Raw genomic sequence first — 20,408 nt, forward strand, 5'->3', positions numbered from 1 at the left:
ATGCTCAATATTAAAAAGTGACATTTACTTTAAAAATTTAGTAAGAAAACCAGCAACAAGTTTAAACAAACTGAAATGCTGTCAGTAAACTCGGTTTACGTTGGTTTATCTGCATTTTTGAATGTATAATTTTCTAGCTTTACGTTAAAACATTTAAAAGTATTTTGTTTTTTTGTGATTATTAACTCACAGGGTACCTCTTATAACTGCACCTCGGCGACTTAATTAATATATTGATATATTAAAACAATATATTTAGTTCATTAAATATGTAACAAATAGTAAAAGAAAAAAAAAACACCTGGTGATTTTATTTTTTTACTTTACTAATTCTTTTTTTTTTTTTTTGTCAGTATTATTTAATTATTATTAATCAATAAGAATTTTTCAGCGTGAAGAAGGTGTTTAAAAGTGTTTGAAAATGTTTGGAAGTGTTTAAATTTGTTTGAAAATGTTTGAAAATTTTTGAAAATATTTGGAAGTGTTTGAAAGAATTTGAAAGTGTTTGTAAAGTTAAAAATGTTTGAAACTTATCGTCATTTAAAGTTTTCAATGCTTCCCCACACACTTGTGTTACTTATGTGGTTACTTATACCCAGTTCACACTAAATTCTGTTTTAAATAAACATGTTTTAATGTAAACATAGTTTTATAATAAACATGTTTTCAGTTTTCTTGCGTTCAGATTGAACGTTCTTTAGTATTTATATTAACGTTCGAAAATGGCGCTCTCAAAGAAAAACTTGATCTCGAAGTTACGAGTATTATTGTACATATCAAGGAAAAAAAGAAGACTGCAATTGCAGCACATACTGATAAACTGTATTACTGCTTATAATTTTGCGGTTTACAGAAAAATTTGGACTAAACCTCGCAGTCAAAGCTTTTGGTACGAAACAATGGTAAACTGTTGGAACGAAGATGATTGGATAAAAAACATAAGAATGTCTAAAGCAGCCTTTAATTATCTGTGCAAGGAAGTTTCACCTTTTATGCCTATACAAGGCACTAACTTTCGTAAATCTTTGCCTTTAGAAATGAAGTTAGCTGTGACACTTTACTTTTTAAGTGGATCTGCAGATTACCGAACAATAGCCAATTTATTTGGCTTAGGAAAATCAACTGTTTGTACAATAGTTCACAGAATTTGTAAACATTTTGTTGATAACTTAATGAAGAAATACATTTCCTTACCCTCAAGGGAAGAAACAATGGAGATTATAGTAAGTTTTGAAAAATTATATGGTTTTCCACAAGTAGTTGGAGCAGTTGATGGATGTCACATAAGAATAAAGGCTCCTCATAAAAATTCAGAGGACTATATAAACAGAAAAGAATATCACTCCATTATTTTACAGGGATTGGTAGACAGCAAGTATTTATTTAGAGATATTTTTGTAGGGTGGACTGGCAAATCACACGATTCAAGGGTTTTTAAAAATTCTCCCTTATATAAAGAGTGTCTGGCTAGAACCTTTTTACCTACAAACTTATCTAAAATAATTGATAATATTGAAATTGGTCCTCTTATCCTTGGTGATTCAGCATATCCCCTTAAAAATTGGCTTATGAAACCTTACTCAGATCGTGGAAATCTTAGTATAGAAGAAGCAAAGTTTAACGTTTCTCTTAGTAAATGTCGTGTGGTGGTGGAGAATGGATTTGGAAGATTAAAAGGTCGATTTCAATGTCTTTTAAAGAGATTAGATACAACAGTTGAACACACAGTCAATATTGTTACAACATGTTGTATACTACATAACTTCTGTACTTTGACAAAGCAAAAGTATTTAAATGAATGGATTGAACAAACAGAAATTGACTTAGTAAACCCTATATTAAACCACAGTTGCATTGAACTTGACAATAAAGCTGAGTTTATTAGAAATTCCATAAAAAAACATTATTTTACAACTGTTTAGTTGTAAATGATTTTTTTCAAACAATGTTGTAAAAGGCATGGTTTATTTTATTTTGAGAAAAAAATAACAAAACAAAGAAATTGCTTCACATTTTTTTAATCATAATTAAAAACTCTATCTCAGTCCCACTTTTAAGACGTTTAACATCCTTATCATTTCGGATAAGTACATTTGGTAACTTGGTAATCAATAAAGATGCATTATCTTGAACTGAAAATTCCTCTTTTATTGTGCAAGTAAGTTTTTCTAGTGTCAAATCTGCCAATGAAAGTTCTATTTCAATAAAATATAAATCTTCAACTTGACGAACTTTTAATATAACACATGATTCTTCTTGTTTGTGGTTTTCTAAAATACTTTCTAAAATTTTATGATCAATATCAGCCTGAGAGGTCATAAATTTATTAACAGTGGCATTTAATTGTTCAAACATTACCTCACTTCTTGATTTTTTCTTTTTGGATTTTTTAAAGTAAAAACTATTATCTTTTTTTACCAACTCTTCAGATTTAGAACTTGACGGAGTAGTTTCAATGTCTATATGTTCACAGTTTACTAACTCATTAACACAATTATTAAAATTATTCACTTCTGCAGTTTTTTCAATAATAACATTCATGCCTGAGGAACTTTTCAAAAAAGTTGGTAATGTGGTTGGTTTGTCACTAAGAACCTTATCAATTTCATCAAAGCAGGATGGTTTTTTGGAAGGACCAGTCCCACTTGTATTTCGTTTATTATCAATATAATTGCGATATGCACTTGTCAATGTGTGAATTCTTGTTTTACACATCTCTTTATCTCTGTCTTCATATCCAGAAGCTTGCAAGAATAGCAAAATTTCCTCCCAAATTTTTCCTTTTCTAAAATCCAAAAAATATGAAGTTATATATATATATATATATATATATATATATATATATATATATATATATATATATATATATATATATATATATATATATATATATATATATATTGTGCTAACTATCAAAGAGAAATAAATATCTTGTTGTAAAAAGTACAATTTATAAACATTCATTTCCTTGTTTATTCAATATTAATGTAATTCGTAATCACTTCTTGTCTATTTGTGATTTATTTAAACTATTTAGTAACGAGTGGTTTGATTTTATTTAACAAGTTATTTCAATTTGATCCAACTTAACTGAAAAAAACAAAACAAAACCTTGTGCATGACTTCAACTTTTCTTGGATATTATCTTCTGACCATTTACTAATTAGTATTTTTGTTTCCTCATCATCCCAATGTCTAGCTCTCTTTCTAGATTTAACTTTTTCTTCAGCAACAGCTTTTTCCTCCGCCATTTAAAAACAGTTCAGGGTAATAAAACGCAATTAAAACAACCTCGCGACGTTGTTTTATTAAAACAACTTTTAACGTTGCGTGTTTTAATTAAAACCAATTTTAAATTTGATGAGAATAGTAAAATGTAAAACGCGTTTAAAATACGACAATTAAAACGTGTTTTATCGTCAGTATGAACGGGGTATTATACACATATAAACATAATTTACTTAAAAAATATATAAAACAGCGAATCACACAAAACCTAAGCAAAATGCTTCAGCAAATAATATTTTAAAATAAAAACTAAATTACAACAAGAGAGATAACAAGGGCCATCTATAAAGGACATCATGCTAATAGGGAGGGGGCAGGGGTTAAGATAAAAATGACAAAAAAGGACAAGGGGGAGGGGGAGTCATTAGAAAAAGACGTCATGTTATTTTAGTTTTAATAACATGGAAAACTATGTAATCATGTGTTTTTATGAACGCAACAGACCATAATGTTTTTATTTATCGTAATTAAAGAAAACAAGTTTGTGTTAATATTTGTTTAAACTTTATTTTCGTATATATATATATATATATATATATATATATATATATATATATATATATATATATATATATATATATATATATATATATATATATATACATATATTGAAGTAGAACAATCTGAGCTATTGCGCGTCATCATTCAACTTGCTGAACCGAGTATATAAGTGCTTTATATACTCGGTTGATGCCAAAACGGAGAAAATTGTTTGAAGAAAAGACACACGTTCACAAGATTCCGATTTAGTTGATGCGAGCCCAAAACAATCTTCATTCAAGTTGCATGGATGATCCTTTTTGTACACCAACTATAAGGAATGTGGAAGAAGTTTGCTCTTGTTAAGGCCCCAAGGATTGAACTTTATAAGTCAAGACGATAAAGCTCAGATCCCAATTGGAATCACCGCTGTTAAAAAATAAGCATCTGTATTAATGCACATGGAATATCGAGTTTATCTTTCTGATCATAGTTGGTTCGTTGCTGCAATGCACAAGCTCATCCTAACTCTCTACGCGGGCAATGAAATCAAACCATATGGACTTGGAAAATCTGACGCAGTTTTCTTTTTCGGTCCCACATATATTGCAGTTCGATCTGACAGAGTATTCATCATCAACACCGTATGCTCACAGATGGGACTTAAACAACTTTTGACTCTGCCATAGTTCGATTCCATTACAAAAGACCCTTTGAACAAGTTGGTGAGGCCAGTGGTTGTCTTCAGTGTTAATTTAGCCGGATTAATTCCCTCTCATGATTAAAATGGAACTCATCTAGACTCTCAAGGAATTTAAATTCATTTTTAATATCAACTCTTTAGCAAAATATAATAAGTAAAGCAAGACTTAAGGAACTGTTTATCTGCATTGCGACTTATATTTAAGGTAGGACAGTGGATCTTCTTTAGGAGAAACAGAACTTTGAATTTGCTGAAAAAATCTTTTCCTCAATTTTTTCAGGTCTGACAATTGATCAATTTCCAACGGTGGTTGAGTATATCGATCCAGACAGCAGAACGGATCTCGATGCTCGTCATCTCCTATCGAAGGATTAGGAATGGTTAGCCTCTCATGTGAGCATCAGCCAATATTTCACGCAAATTTTGAAATTTGTGGATCCCGGATGTTGCTCTTTGAAGAGGAGCTTTTATTTCCATGTTATTCCCGGTCAATTTCTGCCTCCACCTATTCCAATCTGTCAATCAGAAGATAGCTTGAAAGCTATGGTCCTTTCAGACGTAACCAGTAAAAGCCGTTTTCTTTTGCACCTTTTCTTATTGCCTCCAATATTCAGAGCAGCATTCCGCAATCATTGTAATCATTTAAACTTCCTCCTTTCAATTTGTTTTGTCCTTCTATGCAATCAAGTTTCTCAGAGAATCTGTAAGCATTGTAACTTGTACTTTGCCTTCTAAGTCATGTTAAAAAGCATGTCAGCATTATTACTTATTTCAATTTTATTAACCAAATGGCTTTTTACCCTTTGCGAGTTGGAACGTGATATCATTGCCGTCAAGTGCAAAAGAGAGTTAATGGTCGTAATTGCGGTAGAAACAAACGCGGCCTTTGCTGAATGGTTTGAAATCGAAATCGAAACAGAGGATTTTAATATTCCAAATGATGCGACTATTTCAGACAAATTGGACTGCCCTATTCAAGTCATATCAATTGACGATTATTTAAAAAATCCTTGGATGGACGAAGAGTAAGGTTCTCATGACACACTTTGATTAAATTTAATATATAGAATATGAGTATAATAACATAATTTTTTTTTTCAGCGAGGCTTACAAGAACAAACAATTGAAACAAACGTGGAATAACACAATAAACTACTGAATGATATTCAAACACAGAAAAATGTAACTCATTTGAAAAATTTCAACGAAAGTGCCTAAATTAAAAACAAATTTTGTTTTAAAAAATAAAAAGACGGGGTATATGTCCCAATTTTGACATTCTTTTTAAGGGGGGATAGGAAAAAAGGACAATGGGTGACAAAGGAGGGGGAAGGAAGGGGATTAAAAATTATCTAAAAAAGGTGACGTCCTTTATGGACAGCCCCACAATGAAAAATATAAATCCACAAAAAATTGACCAATATTTTATTATATATAATAATGATAATAATAATAATAATAATAGTAATAATAATAATAACAATAATAATAATAGTAATAATAATAAAAATACAAATTTATAGCTAAAGATTTATTAAAAAAAGAAATGCATCATTAAGTTAAATTACAATAGTCTTTAACTGATCCCAGTAAACACAAAAGTGCTAAATACGTCTAAAACACGTATTACTATGTGTTACTTAAATTACATAAGTAATAACTTCTGATCTTGGTAAACACAATTTAATGAGCTGCATAGTAATTGAATACTGATTTCTTACATGAAAGTTGGTTAGTGTGAAATGGTTTATGCATTTGACTGTTTTTTTTTGTTTTGGAAGATCAGGTAACCGTTGTTTTTGTGTTTCTAAAGACAAAATTCCTAATCTTTTTTTCCGGTCTTCATAACTGTAGTTTCATTGCACATTTATAATTTTTCTAGCTCTTCTTTGTATTCTCTAATATTCTTTTAATGTCAGTTACTATGATTGAAGCCTGGAAACAAAAACTCTAAAATTTTTGTCCAATAACCCAAAAACTTTTTGGCAGGGAGGGAATCCAATTATTATTTATTTGATTATGATTTTGTGTGTGTGTTTATATATTTGTATCTATATCTATATATGTATATATATATATATATATATATATATATATATATATATATATATATATATATATATATATATATATATATATATATATAGATTTAGATATATATATATATAGATTTAGATATATATATATAGATATAAATATATAAACATATAACACAAGTTCTGTATAATTGTCAATATACAAAAAAATATTTCTGAAAAAAAGTCCCAATGGGGGGAGGGGGAGGGGTTACCACTCCATGATCCTCCCCTTAAACCCGCCATTGTATGGGGTACCCAAAAACTCATATTTATTTTATTAGTTTCTCCACAATTAAAAAGAATGTATTACTTTATACTTTACATATTTTTGAAACCATATAATACCTGAATATTTAATTATTATCTTGAAATAATTTAATTAAAAAATATGTTCAATATTATCAGAATCAAATTCTTTGTTAAGATCAATAATAGACCTAACATAAATTTATTGTCATCAGTTGCTTGGTAAATACTTTGAACAGTATAATTGCCAAACTAGTGCAGTGATTATTTTAATATTCATTTTGTTTATCCAAATTCACAGCAAAATCCAAAATTCTAGGTCAAGAATTTTTGTTCTTTATTTTAAGAATTTTTGTTCTTATTTTAAGAACTTGATTCTTGTTTTATGAACTTCATTCTTATTTTAAAAACTTCATTCTTATTTTAAGAATTTCATTCTTATTTTAAGAACTTCATTCTTATTTTAAGAACTTGATTCTTATTTTAAGAACTTCATTTTTATTTAAGGATATTTCAATAAAAAGCATTATAATAATATTATAAAATTAGGAATAATAATAAGTCCAACGCGATGGGGGAAGGCGGGGGGATGGGGAAAGGGACTTGTCAAAAATGGTCAAATTCGCCGACTAAATGAACAAATAGATCATTGATAGAAAACATAAATATTTTTCCTTAAAATTTATTGACAAAAAAATTATGTGAAAAAATGCTAAAGACTCTTAAAAAAAAGTCAACAATGTTATTCACCAAAAATACACAAAATACTTATTTTTATTACAAATGAATAACATTTTTAAAATCTCTATGAAAATACGCTTCTTTTGAGACCCAGGTTGACATACTTTTGAATAACTTTTTTTTCGACAATATTATGAACTTTACCCTAAATACTTAAGATTTGAACCTAAATATCTTTACAACTTGACCTGATGGTAAAAAAAGAGTTGCATATTTGAAATCAAAATGAGAAATGCTATACAAAAAACAAATTGTTTGCTCGGCACCAGAAAAAAAAAATTTTTTGTTGACCTGTGTAATCTTTTGGCTCTATATATTTCAAATTTACTAAAAAGAAAAAAAAAGTCTGATGATTTTGTTTAAGTTTAAAGACTTTTTTTTAAAAAAAGGCAGCAAGTAATTGTATTTTTTTTATTTATATATCAGCTAAAAAAATGTTCCACCAAGTTCCAAAAATATATTTTTTTTTTTAGTTAATTAACATTTCTACTTTTAAAACATAAAGGGATTACTGCGGTCTCCTGCGGTATTGGAAGTTATAAAAGAAATACAAATGTTGTTAAACACTTAAAAGCCTTGTTTTCCGCCATTTTTGAAAGTATTTTGTTATAATCAAAACAAATGAAAATGGCGGGAAACTTAAATTTTAATTTTTTACTTGTATTACCTGCTCTAATATAGTTTTTAAATCATAAATATTAAGTATAGTTTTAAAAACGTGTTTTTGTCATTATATACTATTTAAAAGTTTGTTTAAATATTGACAATTTTAAAGAAGGATTTATTATTCGATAAGTACAACATGTTTGAAAAAGCTTAACTGAACAACATTATTTCCTGTAATATAAAGTTAACTTAGTAATATAGTGTTTTTACAGGAGGTAACAATGTGACAATTGTTAAAGCTATAACAAAATAAAATTTTAAACAGTGTTTACACTGTTTAAAATTTGTTTTAAAAACTGTTTAAAAGAATATAACTGTTTAAAAACTGTTTAAAAGAATATATAATGTAATTTAAAATGTTTCTGATATATTAGTTTTATTATATTGATGGTTCTTAAAAACAATAGTAATGAAAAGATTAGATCTTATCCCAAATATACGTAGATTAGGAGTGGATAAATTAAGATTATGGAAGGATTTACTTAATGAAATAAAAAATACTGAAGAAATTCGCAAAGCAAATTTAAATAAAGTAAAGGTTGCTTTAGTTATATTTATTTCAAAGGTGAAGAAAAAGCTAAAACAATGTGGACGAGATTATGATACATTTATACAAAAAGATCGTTGGCTTCAAAAAAATCTTATGAGCAATAAAAATAGCCATTTTGGCTCTGGAAGGCCCCATAAACAATCAAGTATTCTTGGAGAGCGAAGCAAAAGAAAAAAAATAAAAGAACTAGCCACAAAACATCATGAAGCTCTATTTTTAGCTTTTGCAAAAAGTGCAAATGTTGCTGGAGAAAAAAAAAAGCCTCCATTATAAAAAACAATATTTCTAATGTTTTAGAGACTTTGGATAAAACCTTTTCCATTAATATGAGTGTAGAGGAAGCTCTTGCGTTAAAAATGAACACTGATCTCAGTGATAAACAATATCAAATGATCAAAAACTCAGCTCTTGTACACAATGTTTAACTTACCTTGCACGATATTTTCGAAGAAAAATTGAAATGCTATCCTGAGAATATACACTTTTCTGAAATTTCTGCAAAGTGTACTCTTCAAAGCAAATTAGATCACACTGTGAGTAGAATAACTGAAATGATTGATATGCCTAATTGTGGTCAAGGTAACAAAATATTTAGAGTTTTAATGGAAAGATTGGTTTTGATGGAGCATCAAGCCAAAGTATTTATAATCAGAAATACGAGACAAGCAACACATTTATAGAACTTAAAAGTGAAGAAAATCTTTTTAGTGCAGCTTTTGTGCCTCTATTGCTCAAAGTAGAAGATTTCGAAATTTGGAAAAATGGAAATCCTTCAAGTTGTCACTTTTATAGACCTCTTTATCTACAATATAAAAAAGAGAGTCCAATTTTATCGAGAGAAGAAGAATCAGATTTAAAAAATCAAATAAATACCTTAAAGACGTTTTGCAAAGTTTTTGATATTGCAGGAAGAAAGGTGACTTTTAATATCAGCTATAGAGTTGATCTTACAATGTTTGATAATAAAGTATTTAACACACTTGCAGAGACAAAATCCACTTAATCTTGCAATGTGTGCAATGCTAAATCCAACGAAATGAACAATATTGATTTATTAAAAGCAAAAACTGAGAATGAGTCAGCCTTGGGGGCTCGGAATTTCAGCTTTACATTGCTGGATAAAATGCTTGGAATTTATTCTCCATTTAAGTTATAAAATTAAAATAAAAAAATATATAAGCCAAAAACAATTGAGGAAAAATTATCTGTAGACTAAAAAAAAAAGAGATTTAGGTACTTTTCAGAGAACGGTTAAGTCTATATGTTGACATGCCTAAAACTGGGTCTGGAAATACCAATGACGGCAATACTGCCAGAAGAGCATTTAAAAATAGTGAAGTTTTTTCTGAAATTACTAAAGTTGATTGTGATATAATTGAAAGATTGCATAATATTCTCATAACCATATCTTGTGGATATCCTATTAATATCAACGAACTAGATTTATACTGCACTAAAACAGCTAAACGTATAGTGAGTTTGTACGGCTGGTATGTTATGCCTCCTACTGTACATAAACTGCTACTGCATAGTTCTTCTATATCACATAAATTACCTTTGCCAATTGGGGTAGATTCGGAAGATGCATTGGAGAGTTTAAATAAACAGATAAGAAATTCTAGACTTTAGCACACAGCAAAAATATCAAGGTTAAACACAATGATGAATCAGATGCATTACCTTCTAGTAAGATCAGATCCAAAAGTATGAAGCATATCTTTTAGAAAACAAAAGAGCTATCAAGGAAAACCGTTACCAGACGAAGTTATTAAATTAATTATAATGTAAATAGTATAATAAATGTAACAAAATATAGTTTTATTATATTATATTTTTTCTATGTATCAACATCCTTTAAAAACCTTTTTTTTTTAATATCTTGTAGAGTAATATATCAAGATAATGCGTTTGTCTTGAAGATTCTAAAACTTTAAAAAAAAATTTTTTGTACGCGTATAGTCACCTTTAATGCGCGCATTATACGCGTTGAAGCTGAGCGTAAAAAAAAATTTTTCAACAAATTTGAAGTCTTTGACCCAAAAAATATTATTTTGATATATAACATTATTTATTTACAATTATGTCAAATTTTAATTAATTTTTGCCGATTTTTGATCGTCCTCAGTCACTGTACGACGTATCAAGGAATTTTTGTAGGCCAGTGCATGGCTCGAAGGTTTCCCCCCCCCCCTTCCCCCAACATTATAGAGCCCAAAAATCTCAAAAACCTTTAATTAGGCACAGTTGATTACGAGCTTGTGGCAAACTACATAATCTTTTTTTATATGGCAACTGTTTTTTTAGTTTATTTTTGTAAAAATTTATGTTGCAACCATATTATTGATTCTGACTCAATAAATAAATGTCTTTTTTTTATTAGTATATAAATAAAATTGAATCCAAAATGTGGACTGTACATATGTTTTTTTTAATTTAATAATATAGCATGTAATACATAAGCATGTTTTACATAAGCATGTTACATGCTTATGTAAAACATCTTTACTTTTGGTAAATATATTGCTTTTGGATGTTGTTGTTGTTGTTGTAATATTGAGTGATTTTTTTATTTTTTTGAAATAAACTTTAAGAATTTCTATCTGCAGAAATTAAAAGTTTTTTTTTTCATTATTATTGTTATTTTCTTTATACTTGACTATTTTTTAGTTGATGCTTAAACTTAATTTTGCTGTAAAAATGTATTTTTAAATTAGGTGTATAAAAATGTAGTAAAAATCAAAAGAGGTTTCTGTATATATGGTTAGTTTTTGATGACTATTTTTATTTTTTGATTTAGGAATACTTTTTAAACCCTTCTTTTGTAGAAAGAATCGATATATGGTAAATAATATATTAAACTCATTATGAATGGGTTCGCATCCTTGTTTGTAGTATGCTTTGTTGCTTGTACCTTGTTTGCATTAATATATATATATATATATATATATATATATATATATATATATATATATATATATATATATATATATATATATATATATATATATATATATATATATATATATATATATATATATATATGTATATATAGAGCAATAATAAATTAGTAAAAACACTTATCTAATTTTTGATTACTTCAACACTGTGTTTCACCATCAGTAGGTTCATCAGGAACAATCTTCCTGATGAACCTACTGATGGTGAAACACAGTGTTGAAATAATCAAAAATTGGATAAGTGTTTTTAAGAATTTATATATATATATATATATATATATATATATATATATATATATATATATATATATATACATATATATATATATATATATATAAACGTTATGCCAACCACAAACAATCGTTTAAACACAAAAAATATTCAAAAAAGACTATGCTGTCAAATCATATATATATTATGTAATTAAAAAGAATTTTAAAAGTACATAAAAACTGCTCCGTTTATGAAGAAAGGAAAAAATATATATTTTTTAAATTTTATTATTTTTGAAAGACTATATGTGTTTGCTTGATACGATTTACTTTTTTATTTTATTATTGTCATTTATTGAGAAAAGTCTATATTTTTCGTGACTAAATGTTTGGGTGTGAGTGGGTGACACGTTTTTATTTGTGAGTATTATTGAAAATTTTTTGTTTGTTTATTTATTTTTATTTTTTAATGAAGTATTTATACTACTTTTATTTATATGATTATTGATATCAAGATTATTATATTTATTAAAACATTGTTACTTTTTTTTTGCAGTAATTTTTTAAGTTACATGGTAGGCTGTTACGTTTTGTCAGTACATAACTATTTGTAACTTTCCTGTCTGTGCATTATATTCAATTGTTGTTTTAAAGTTGATATTGATTGATTATCATATAATTTTCTTATTATTCTTATAATTTATCATCATTATTATTATCATTGTTATTTGTATTATTAATGCTATTTCATGGTATTTACTTAAGATTAGTTTTTAACTATTTGTTAATAACCTCAATTGTAAGATCTTTCATTGAGAAAAAAAAAATTTTTGAAAATATTGAAATATTAATATATATATATATGTATTTTTTTTTTTTAACATCTTCGCTTCCAACAAGGCTGCAAGCAGCCACTAAATAAAGTTGGAAGTTACTGAAAAAGAAAAGATGAAAATTGTAGAGCAATATAACGATTGACGGACGACTTAAAAGGTTGCAAATTATATGAATCAGGAAAGCAAGATGAAGGAAGCGAATTCCAAAGAACTGATGTTCGAGGATAAAAACTAGACGAATAAGCGTTTTTGGAGTACTTAGGAACAGTCACAGAAAAAGGATGAAACTTAATTGAATGACGAGTAACATGAGAATGAATTTTAGTAGATGGCACAAGAGACGCTAGCTCTTTAGAACAGTGCCCATTATAGTATTAGTAGAAAAGAGAAAGAGAAGCAACATTACGACGATGTGATAATGGTTGGAGGTTGGCTGCAAGAGCAGGTCCAACTATGTTTACAATGCCTTTTTGCACCTTGTCTAAAAGAGAAAAGGCATCATTAGAAGATCCGCTCCAGATATGGCAACAGTATTCCATACAAGGCCAGATTTGAGATTTATAGAGATAGAGAATAGAATCCGAAGTAAAAAACTGACGAACTTGATAAAGAGATGCAACCTTAGCAGATGCTAATTTTGCAACTGATTTGATGTATGGTTTCCAAGAAAGATTGGAAGTAAGAGTTAATCCTAGAAGATGAAGAGTAGGTGACACATCGAGTACATCACCGTTCATAAATATAGGAAGATCTAAATTATTGCGATAACGATTGGCTGAAAAAAATTGAGTTTTATGTGAATTAAAGTTCACCAGCCACTGTGAGCCCCATGCTGTAGCAGAAGTGAGATCCTTTTCAAACTCAAATGCCCCCTCCAAGCAATCAGAGGGTGTTGGTTTCTTATCATGACAAGAATAAATGGTAGTATCATCGGCAAACAATGTCACCTTAGATGTGAGAAGATCGTTAGTGTAAATTAAAAAGAGTATAGGGCCAAGGATAGAACCTTGAGGAACCCCTGAAGTTACAGAACATGAAGTTATTAGTGCTGTCAATTGAGAACAACTTTTATGCTACGATTGGAAAGGAAGGATTTAATGATCTTAAAGATGTTGCTGGATACACCATAAGAAGAAAGCTTATGGAGAAGACCAGCATGCCAAACTTTATCAAAAGCTCTTTAAATGTCAAGAGCGATGGCCTTAACCTCTCCACCTTCATCTAATGCACGATAAAACCTGTCAGTTATTACTGTTAGCAAATCAGCTGTAGAACGAGAAGATCGAAATTCATATTGATGATCAGAAAGTAAGTTATTAGATTCAAGATAAGAGATTAAGTGTTTGTTAACTTAAGATTCAAAAACCTTGCTTATGATAGGAAGAAGACTTATGGGACGGTAGTTAGACAAATCAGATCGCTCTCCAGAATTTTTGAAGATAGGGATAACAGATGCTGCTTTCCAGCAGGCTGGAAAACAAGACTCTGATAAGCACTTGTTGAATAGTTTTGAGAGTATAGACGGAGAACACTTCTGCAAGACAATAACAGGTATGTTGTCCGGGCCACAAGCTTTAGAAGAGTTTAGGCAGGAAATCACTTTAGATACAGATGCAGGAGTGATATGAATCTCAAGCAATGGATCAATCTGTTTGTTGCCAATATCAGGTAGAACGCAACTAGTGGAATCAAGAGATAATATTGATGAAAAGTTTTTAGCAAACAGTTCGGCTTTGTCTTTAGGTGAGGTGACAAAGTCTGAACCATTCAAGAGAGGTGGAACTATAGATTTGCCCTTATTATTGATATTATTAAAGATTCTCCAGAAGTCACGAGAGCCTAATTTTTGAGATGAGATATGAGATTTCATGACCTGAGAATAGCGGGTTTTGGCGTTAGACAAAACTTTTTTACAATTGTTTCTAGCAGTATTAAACAGACGTCTGTTTTCTGGAGAATTGTTTTGCTCATAAATATGGAAGTAACGGTTTCGATTGGCAATCGCAGCAGCACAGTGTGAGGAAAACCATGGAGGAGAGTGAGGCTTGACCTGGAATCGTGGAGAGGGAATAAAAGATTCCATGCCAGCCTGAATCCACGAAGTTATGTAAGAAGCACATTTGTCGACAGGAAGACGAAAGACTTCTACCCAAGGGCCATCACGAAGAAAATCACGGAAAGAATCCCAGTCAGCTTTATTGTACTTGTAAGAGATTCGATAATAGGGGGATTCAGGTATACACACACACACACACACATATATATACATATATATATATATATATATATATATATATATATATATATATATATATATATATATATATATATATATATATATATATATACACACTTATAATTTCAAGAGAAATACCCTATAAACTACTTATCAACCAATAATTTTTTAAGAATATCTTATCTAAAAACAAGGCATTTAAAATAATATACCTTCAAGAATATCGTAAAGAATTCTAATATCCTTTACTTTCTATCCAAAATTATCAAATTGCGCGCTTTTGTACATATTTTAAATTGTCTATTTGTCTGGAGTCATACGCAAGTTACCATACCTCTCTCAATCTATAATTTCTTTACTTCTATAAAAAGTTCTCATTATTATCTTCCATCTTTTAGTAACCTTAAATTATATATCCTATATTATTGATTTTTTTTTTTCCTTGTTGATTTTATATTTTTATTGGTAAAAATCTAAAAGTGTTTCAAAATCACAAATCCTTTCTAAAGTGAGAAGTTATTTTTTCGAAACTCCAATGTCCTAATGGGTTATTCTATAATTATCCTCTGCTTTTTAAAATTTTTTGTACGCTTTTTTTTTATTATTGTTTAATTCAGATTGTTGGCGAGATAGCTTGTGTATTAAAGTCTTCTGTCACAGTTGACTCAGTGAGAGTAAGCTTGGCTTAAGAAATTGACACACATTCTGGAATACTCAAGTTGGTAGTTAATTAAGAAATTAAGAAATTGTCAGAATTAAGAAAACTAAAGTGGGCAATAAATTGCCAACCTTAAACTGTTGCAGGTCAACATCAGATTACAAACATAAAAACATTTTCACAAAGGTTTCACCATTAAAGATGAAAACGAGGTCAGGGTTATTCCCAAATGAAATTCTAAAAAAAAAAGACTGAAAGTGGACATGTTTTTTAGAAAATGCTGTAAGTTTGTATGATCTTTTGAAAACATATATATATATATATATATACATATATATATATATATATATATATATATATATATATATATATATATATATATATATATATATATATATATATATATATATATATACATATATATATATACATATATATATATATATATATATATATATATATATATTATATATATATATATATATATATAGATTATTTTTATATATATAGATTATATATAAACATTATTCATATATAAATAATATATATATATATATATATATATATATATATATATATATATATATATATATATATATATATATATATATATATATATATATATATATATATATTATATATATCAGCCCTCGGAATTAAGGTCGGCATTCCGCAGTGTCGACCTAACTGCCAACCTAAAAGGTGTTGAGAACCTTTGTATTAAATTTTTCTTGCCGACCTATAAAAGATTGTGGTCTGCAAAATATTGCTGACCTCATTTTTCCTAATTCCGAAGTTGATATATCTACTATAGCATATTTATGTAAGCACTTGCTCACTTTTTTTGCCTATCTAAATCAATATGGCTTTTTTGGATAAAAAAAGAAAAAAACAAAGAATAATGAATGAAAAGATTGCTGCCCTATGCCAAACCCTCAGTCGATGTAGCAGCATTCCACTGTTAGTCAGGCTATTTGTTCGTCGATTTATGTACTGAAGCCCCCAGCAGCAAGCTATTTGGGTATGATGTCACACTGCTCACCTAAATCAGCATGTATATATATATATATATATATATATATATATATATATATATATATATATATATATATATCCAAGTAAAGATTTCTAAAATTTTAACATATGAAAAGATGTTAGTTTTAAATTTTCGATTTAAGTTTGTTAAATTTATTTTCAGATAAAATCCTTATCATAACAGACGATTAAGACGAGGCAATCGTTATGCATGGCAAAAAAAATATTTTAATAAGTATTTCATTTTCTGACGCCGTGATTGGACTTATTGGAATACACTATGTTATGGACATGGATTATGACGCCCATGTCATGACGGCATACACAATTTACATTATATTTTACACTTACATTATATTTTATTTAAAAAGCTCAACAGAAACTCGTTTGAGTCAGAAGAGTAGCCTATGGAAGGAGTATTGCCGCTACAAGCGTTACCAATAACTGGACATTCCTAAGAACAACAAGTTTTATTTCAACGATGATATTTGTTTAAATGTATAAATACTTTTTGAATATTCTTATTTTATATCATCCTAATTTCAAAATGTTTCACTTTTTCCTTAGAAAAAATACTCTTGTAATATTATTTTACTGTTCAAGGAAAATATTATTGAAGCAATATAATAGAATCTTATTTTAAGCAAAAATGTCCTTGAAATAAGAAAAAAATTCTTATTGATAAAAATAAATCTTAAAACAAGAAAAAAATATCTTTATTTGAGCAAAAATATTCTTAAAACAAGAAAAAAAATTCTTTTTTTAAGAATAAAAATTCTTAAAACATAAAAAAAAATTCTTACGTGGCGGACAAGTCTTTTTTTTCTTGTTTTAAGACTTTTTTGCTTAAAACAAGAATCGTGGATTTTGCTGTGTTATTCTTTATGATTATTTATCATATTGTTATTAGTTATTTGTTATACTTATTTATAATATTTTCTTTTCTAGAAAAAAATATAGTCCACTATGCATAATTCTTACATTCTTAAATGGATTATGGTTTTAAGAAGTATGGTAGTATGGGGATAGTCCTGTGATTAGAGACGAGGTATATAACGGTTTTAAGACTAGTACTACTTCTGCAACTTTAAGTTTATCAAGAAAGATTTATTTGCTATATACGTTTATAAAAAATGTTTTAAAATTAAAAAAAAAAATCTAAAGAAAATAATGCTGACTCAGTAAATGCTACAAAGTTTAACGTCTTATGAACGCAAATATCTATGTGGTATATTAAAAACCTATGTGATATATTAGAAAAACCTAAAAATGTATTTTTCCCTTAAAACAAAAATTATTGATAATATACATAAACTGTAACTGGCTTAAGATGAAATAGAAGACAACTAGTTTGCAGAAATTTTTATTGTTCGCTCTGTTAAATGTCTCTTTGGTCAACGCTCTCTTAATAAACTTCAGTTTGGAAAATTGTTTAACTTTTTAAATCATTTAACACTTGCAATATTGTACAATCATGACCCAACCTGTAGCTCATTCCAATCATATCTGATGATCTCCTCGTGTTTTTAACTACCTAGATATTGATTTTATTTTATTTTTTTATATTGGTAATTTATTATTTGTTTGTTTTTTTGATTTATTTACTTGTTTATTTACAATTAGAAATTATATTATTTGTTACCTAACAGCAGCTTTAAAAAGAAGAAGTTCTCCATAACCAGCCTTATTTCACACAGCCATTATAAAATCAGGAGCACATCTATAATTGGGATTTTTACATGATATACCTTTGCAAATAAGTTTATTGCCTGGGAACCCTTGAGAACAAGCTACATCAGGCTTAGTAAATTTAAACTTAAAAGATCTGGATTGTTTTATAATCTATATAAACTTGAACACATTTTCAATGCTTGGGAGCTGGTTCGCCGGCAACTAGTTAATTGGATACTTAAGAAGAAACGGTAACCTTCTGGGATTAGTCAGTTACATGTTGTTACTTTTACAAACATAACTTTGGACTTTGTTAAAAAATAAGTATACGATAAGCATATCGTTTTACTCTAAATAAAAAATGTTCTTTACTCTTTTAAGAGTAGAGAATGATCTCTCAGTCTCGAAATTTGTTATGGGATTAGTTTGAAACAAACAATATGCTATATAAATATTCATGGTTTCCTTTCAATAAATCCTCTGTATGTTGAAGCTACAAAAAATGAATACAAACTCTGCAGAACGCCAAAATAGTTGATAGAGTTGGTGCACTCACTGACACTGCACTGTCCAACTAAGTTTAATGAATGTCCGGCGCAGAGGATATAAAAAGCTAATTCACTCCGCTCTTTTAGACGTGCTTGTAATCCAGAATATTTATTAGACATTGCTAGCATTACCGTAAGCCTGGCCACGACAATTGCTAATATTAATATCATATTTTTCCAGTAGATCTAAAATGTCAGTAATTAAGAGTTTACCTTCGTGGCTGTTAATTTGTATAAAACAAAAAAAATCGCTCATACTCGTGGCCATTTAGATAATAACAAAATATCACAGAAAGTTGATCCACGTGAGAAATATCAGGCTACGACATTTCCCAAGTGTTTTGCTTTTTTTATTTCACTAACAATGTGCGTTAAAACCTTTTGAGACATAACATCAATTAGTTCTTCACAAATAGTTTTAGACAAATAAGATACATTACCTTTGCCTTTATGGCCTTCAAATGCTAAACCTCTTCCGGCACTACCAACTTCATTATGGCCTCGAAATGCTAAACCTCTTCCGGCAAAAAAACAAATAACTGCTACTATTCTATTTAAGATCGCAGCCCAATAATTAATCTCGTCTTTAATCTGACTTACCATATGTTCATCGATATGAGTATTTTGTTATATGAATTCTATCCACTTGATCATACATTGAATATGTTCCTTGCTGTTTTCGTGGCCGAAAATAGTTTGTTTAGCTTTTTTCCAATTGTAAAAACCAATTTTGATAAAAATACATTGTCGTTTTCGATTAAAAACAATTTGCAAAAATAAAAAAATACACATCCAATGGATTCAGAAAACATTAACCATTTTCGGTCACACTTTTCGCCTATATTTATCACTTTTTGAAAATATTTAACAGAATAATATCTGTACTGGTTTTTGAACATTCGTTTCGAAGATTCGAAATAAGTCTTTATTTTGAAAAAAGCATACCCCTTGTTTAAATACTTCATACGTTCATTTTCTTTTAATTGATTTTTATTTCCTAGATATCATTTAGAATGATATCTAGGAAATAAAAATCATGATAACGGGTGATGCGGAAGTTATCGGACAAATCCTAATTTCATTATTTGAGCATAATAATTAGTTTTTGTGGTTTTATGCGTTGGCATAAACGTTCTATAAAATATAAATTTTATTATTTGAAACACAATTATTTAAAATGAGGTCAAATGCAGCTGAACGAGAATCTTTTCGAAAGCGACTAAAAATGTTTTTTGTAAATAAACCTAATATAAAAAAAAAAAATCGTAAATCATTTTGAAAAGGAAGGATTTGCTCGAAGTACAAGATATGATAACCTAAAAAGACTTGAAACTGTTTAATCGTTTTCTGATAGAAAGCACCCTGGTCGTCCGACATCCTGGACTAGAGAAAAGAAAGAGAATTAACGAGACTTGTCAACAATCGAAAAGGGGTCAGTCAGAGAAAAATAGGTATTAAATTCGGTGTAAATCAATCGACAATTGGTCGTCAGTAAAAAAAAA

At 28.5% G+C, this 20,408-nt stretch overlaps 2 protein-coding genes across 2 annotated transcripts; one reads left to right on the top strand and one right to left on the bottom strand.

Annotated features, from left to right (window-relative positions):
• Positions 1–899: 899 nt before the first annotated feature.
• On the top strand, positions 900–1,922 carry LOC136074376 (uncharacterized). Its single transcript, XM_065786684.1, has one exon. It carries the CDS (start codon positions 900–902, stop codon positions 1,920–1,922), a length of 1,023 nt encoding a protein of 340 aa, XP_065642756.1.
• Positions 1,923–2,002: 80 nt separating this feature from the next.
• On the bottom strand, positions 2,003–3,434 carry LOC136075310 (uncharacterized). The gene is made up of 2 exons (XM_065788025.1): positions 3,112–3,434; positions 2,003–2,785 (listed from the first exon to the last, which is right to left on the bottom strand). The coding sequence occupies exons 1-2, from the start codon at positions 3,249–3,251 to the stop codon at positions 2,008–2,010; spliced, it is 918 nt and encodes a 305-aa protein (XP_065644097.1). The 5' UTR covers positions 3,252–3,434; the 3' UTR covers positions 2,003–2,007.
• Positions 3,435–20,408: the final 16,974 nt, after the last annotated feature.

Source organism: Hydra vulgaris, chromosome 01 (assembly GCF_038396675.1).
Source record: "Hydra vulgaris chromosome 01, alternate assembly HydraT2T_AEP".
Classification (NCBI taxonomy): domain Eukaryota; kingdom Metazoa; phylum Cnidaria; class Hydrozoa; order Anthoathecata; family Hydridae; genus Hydra; species Hydra vulgaris.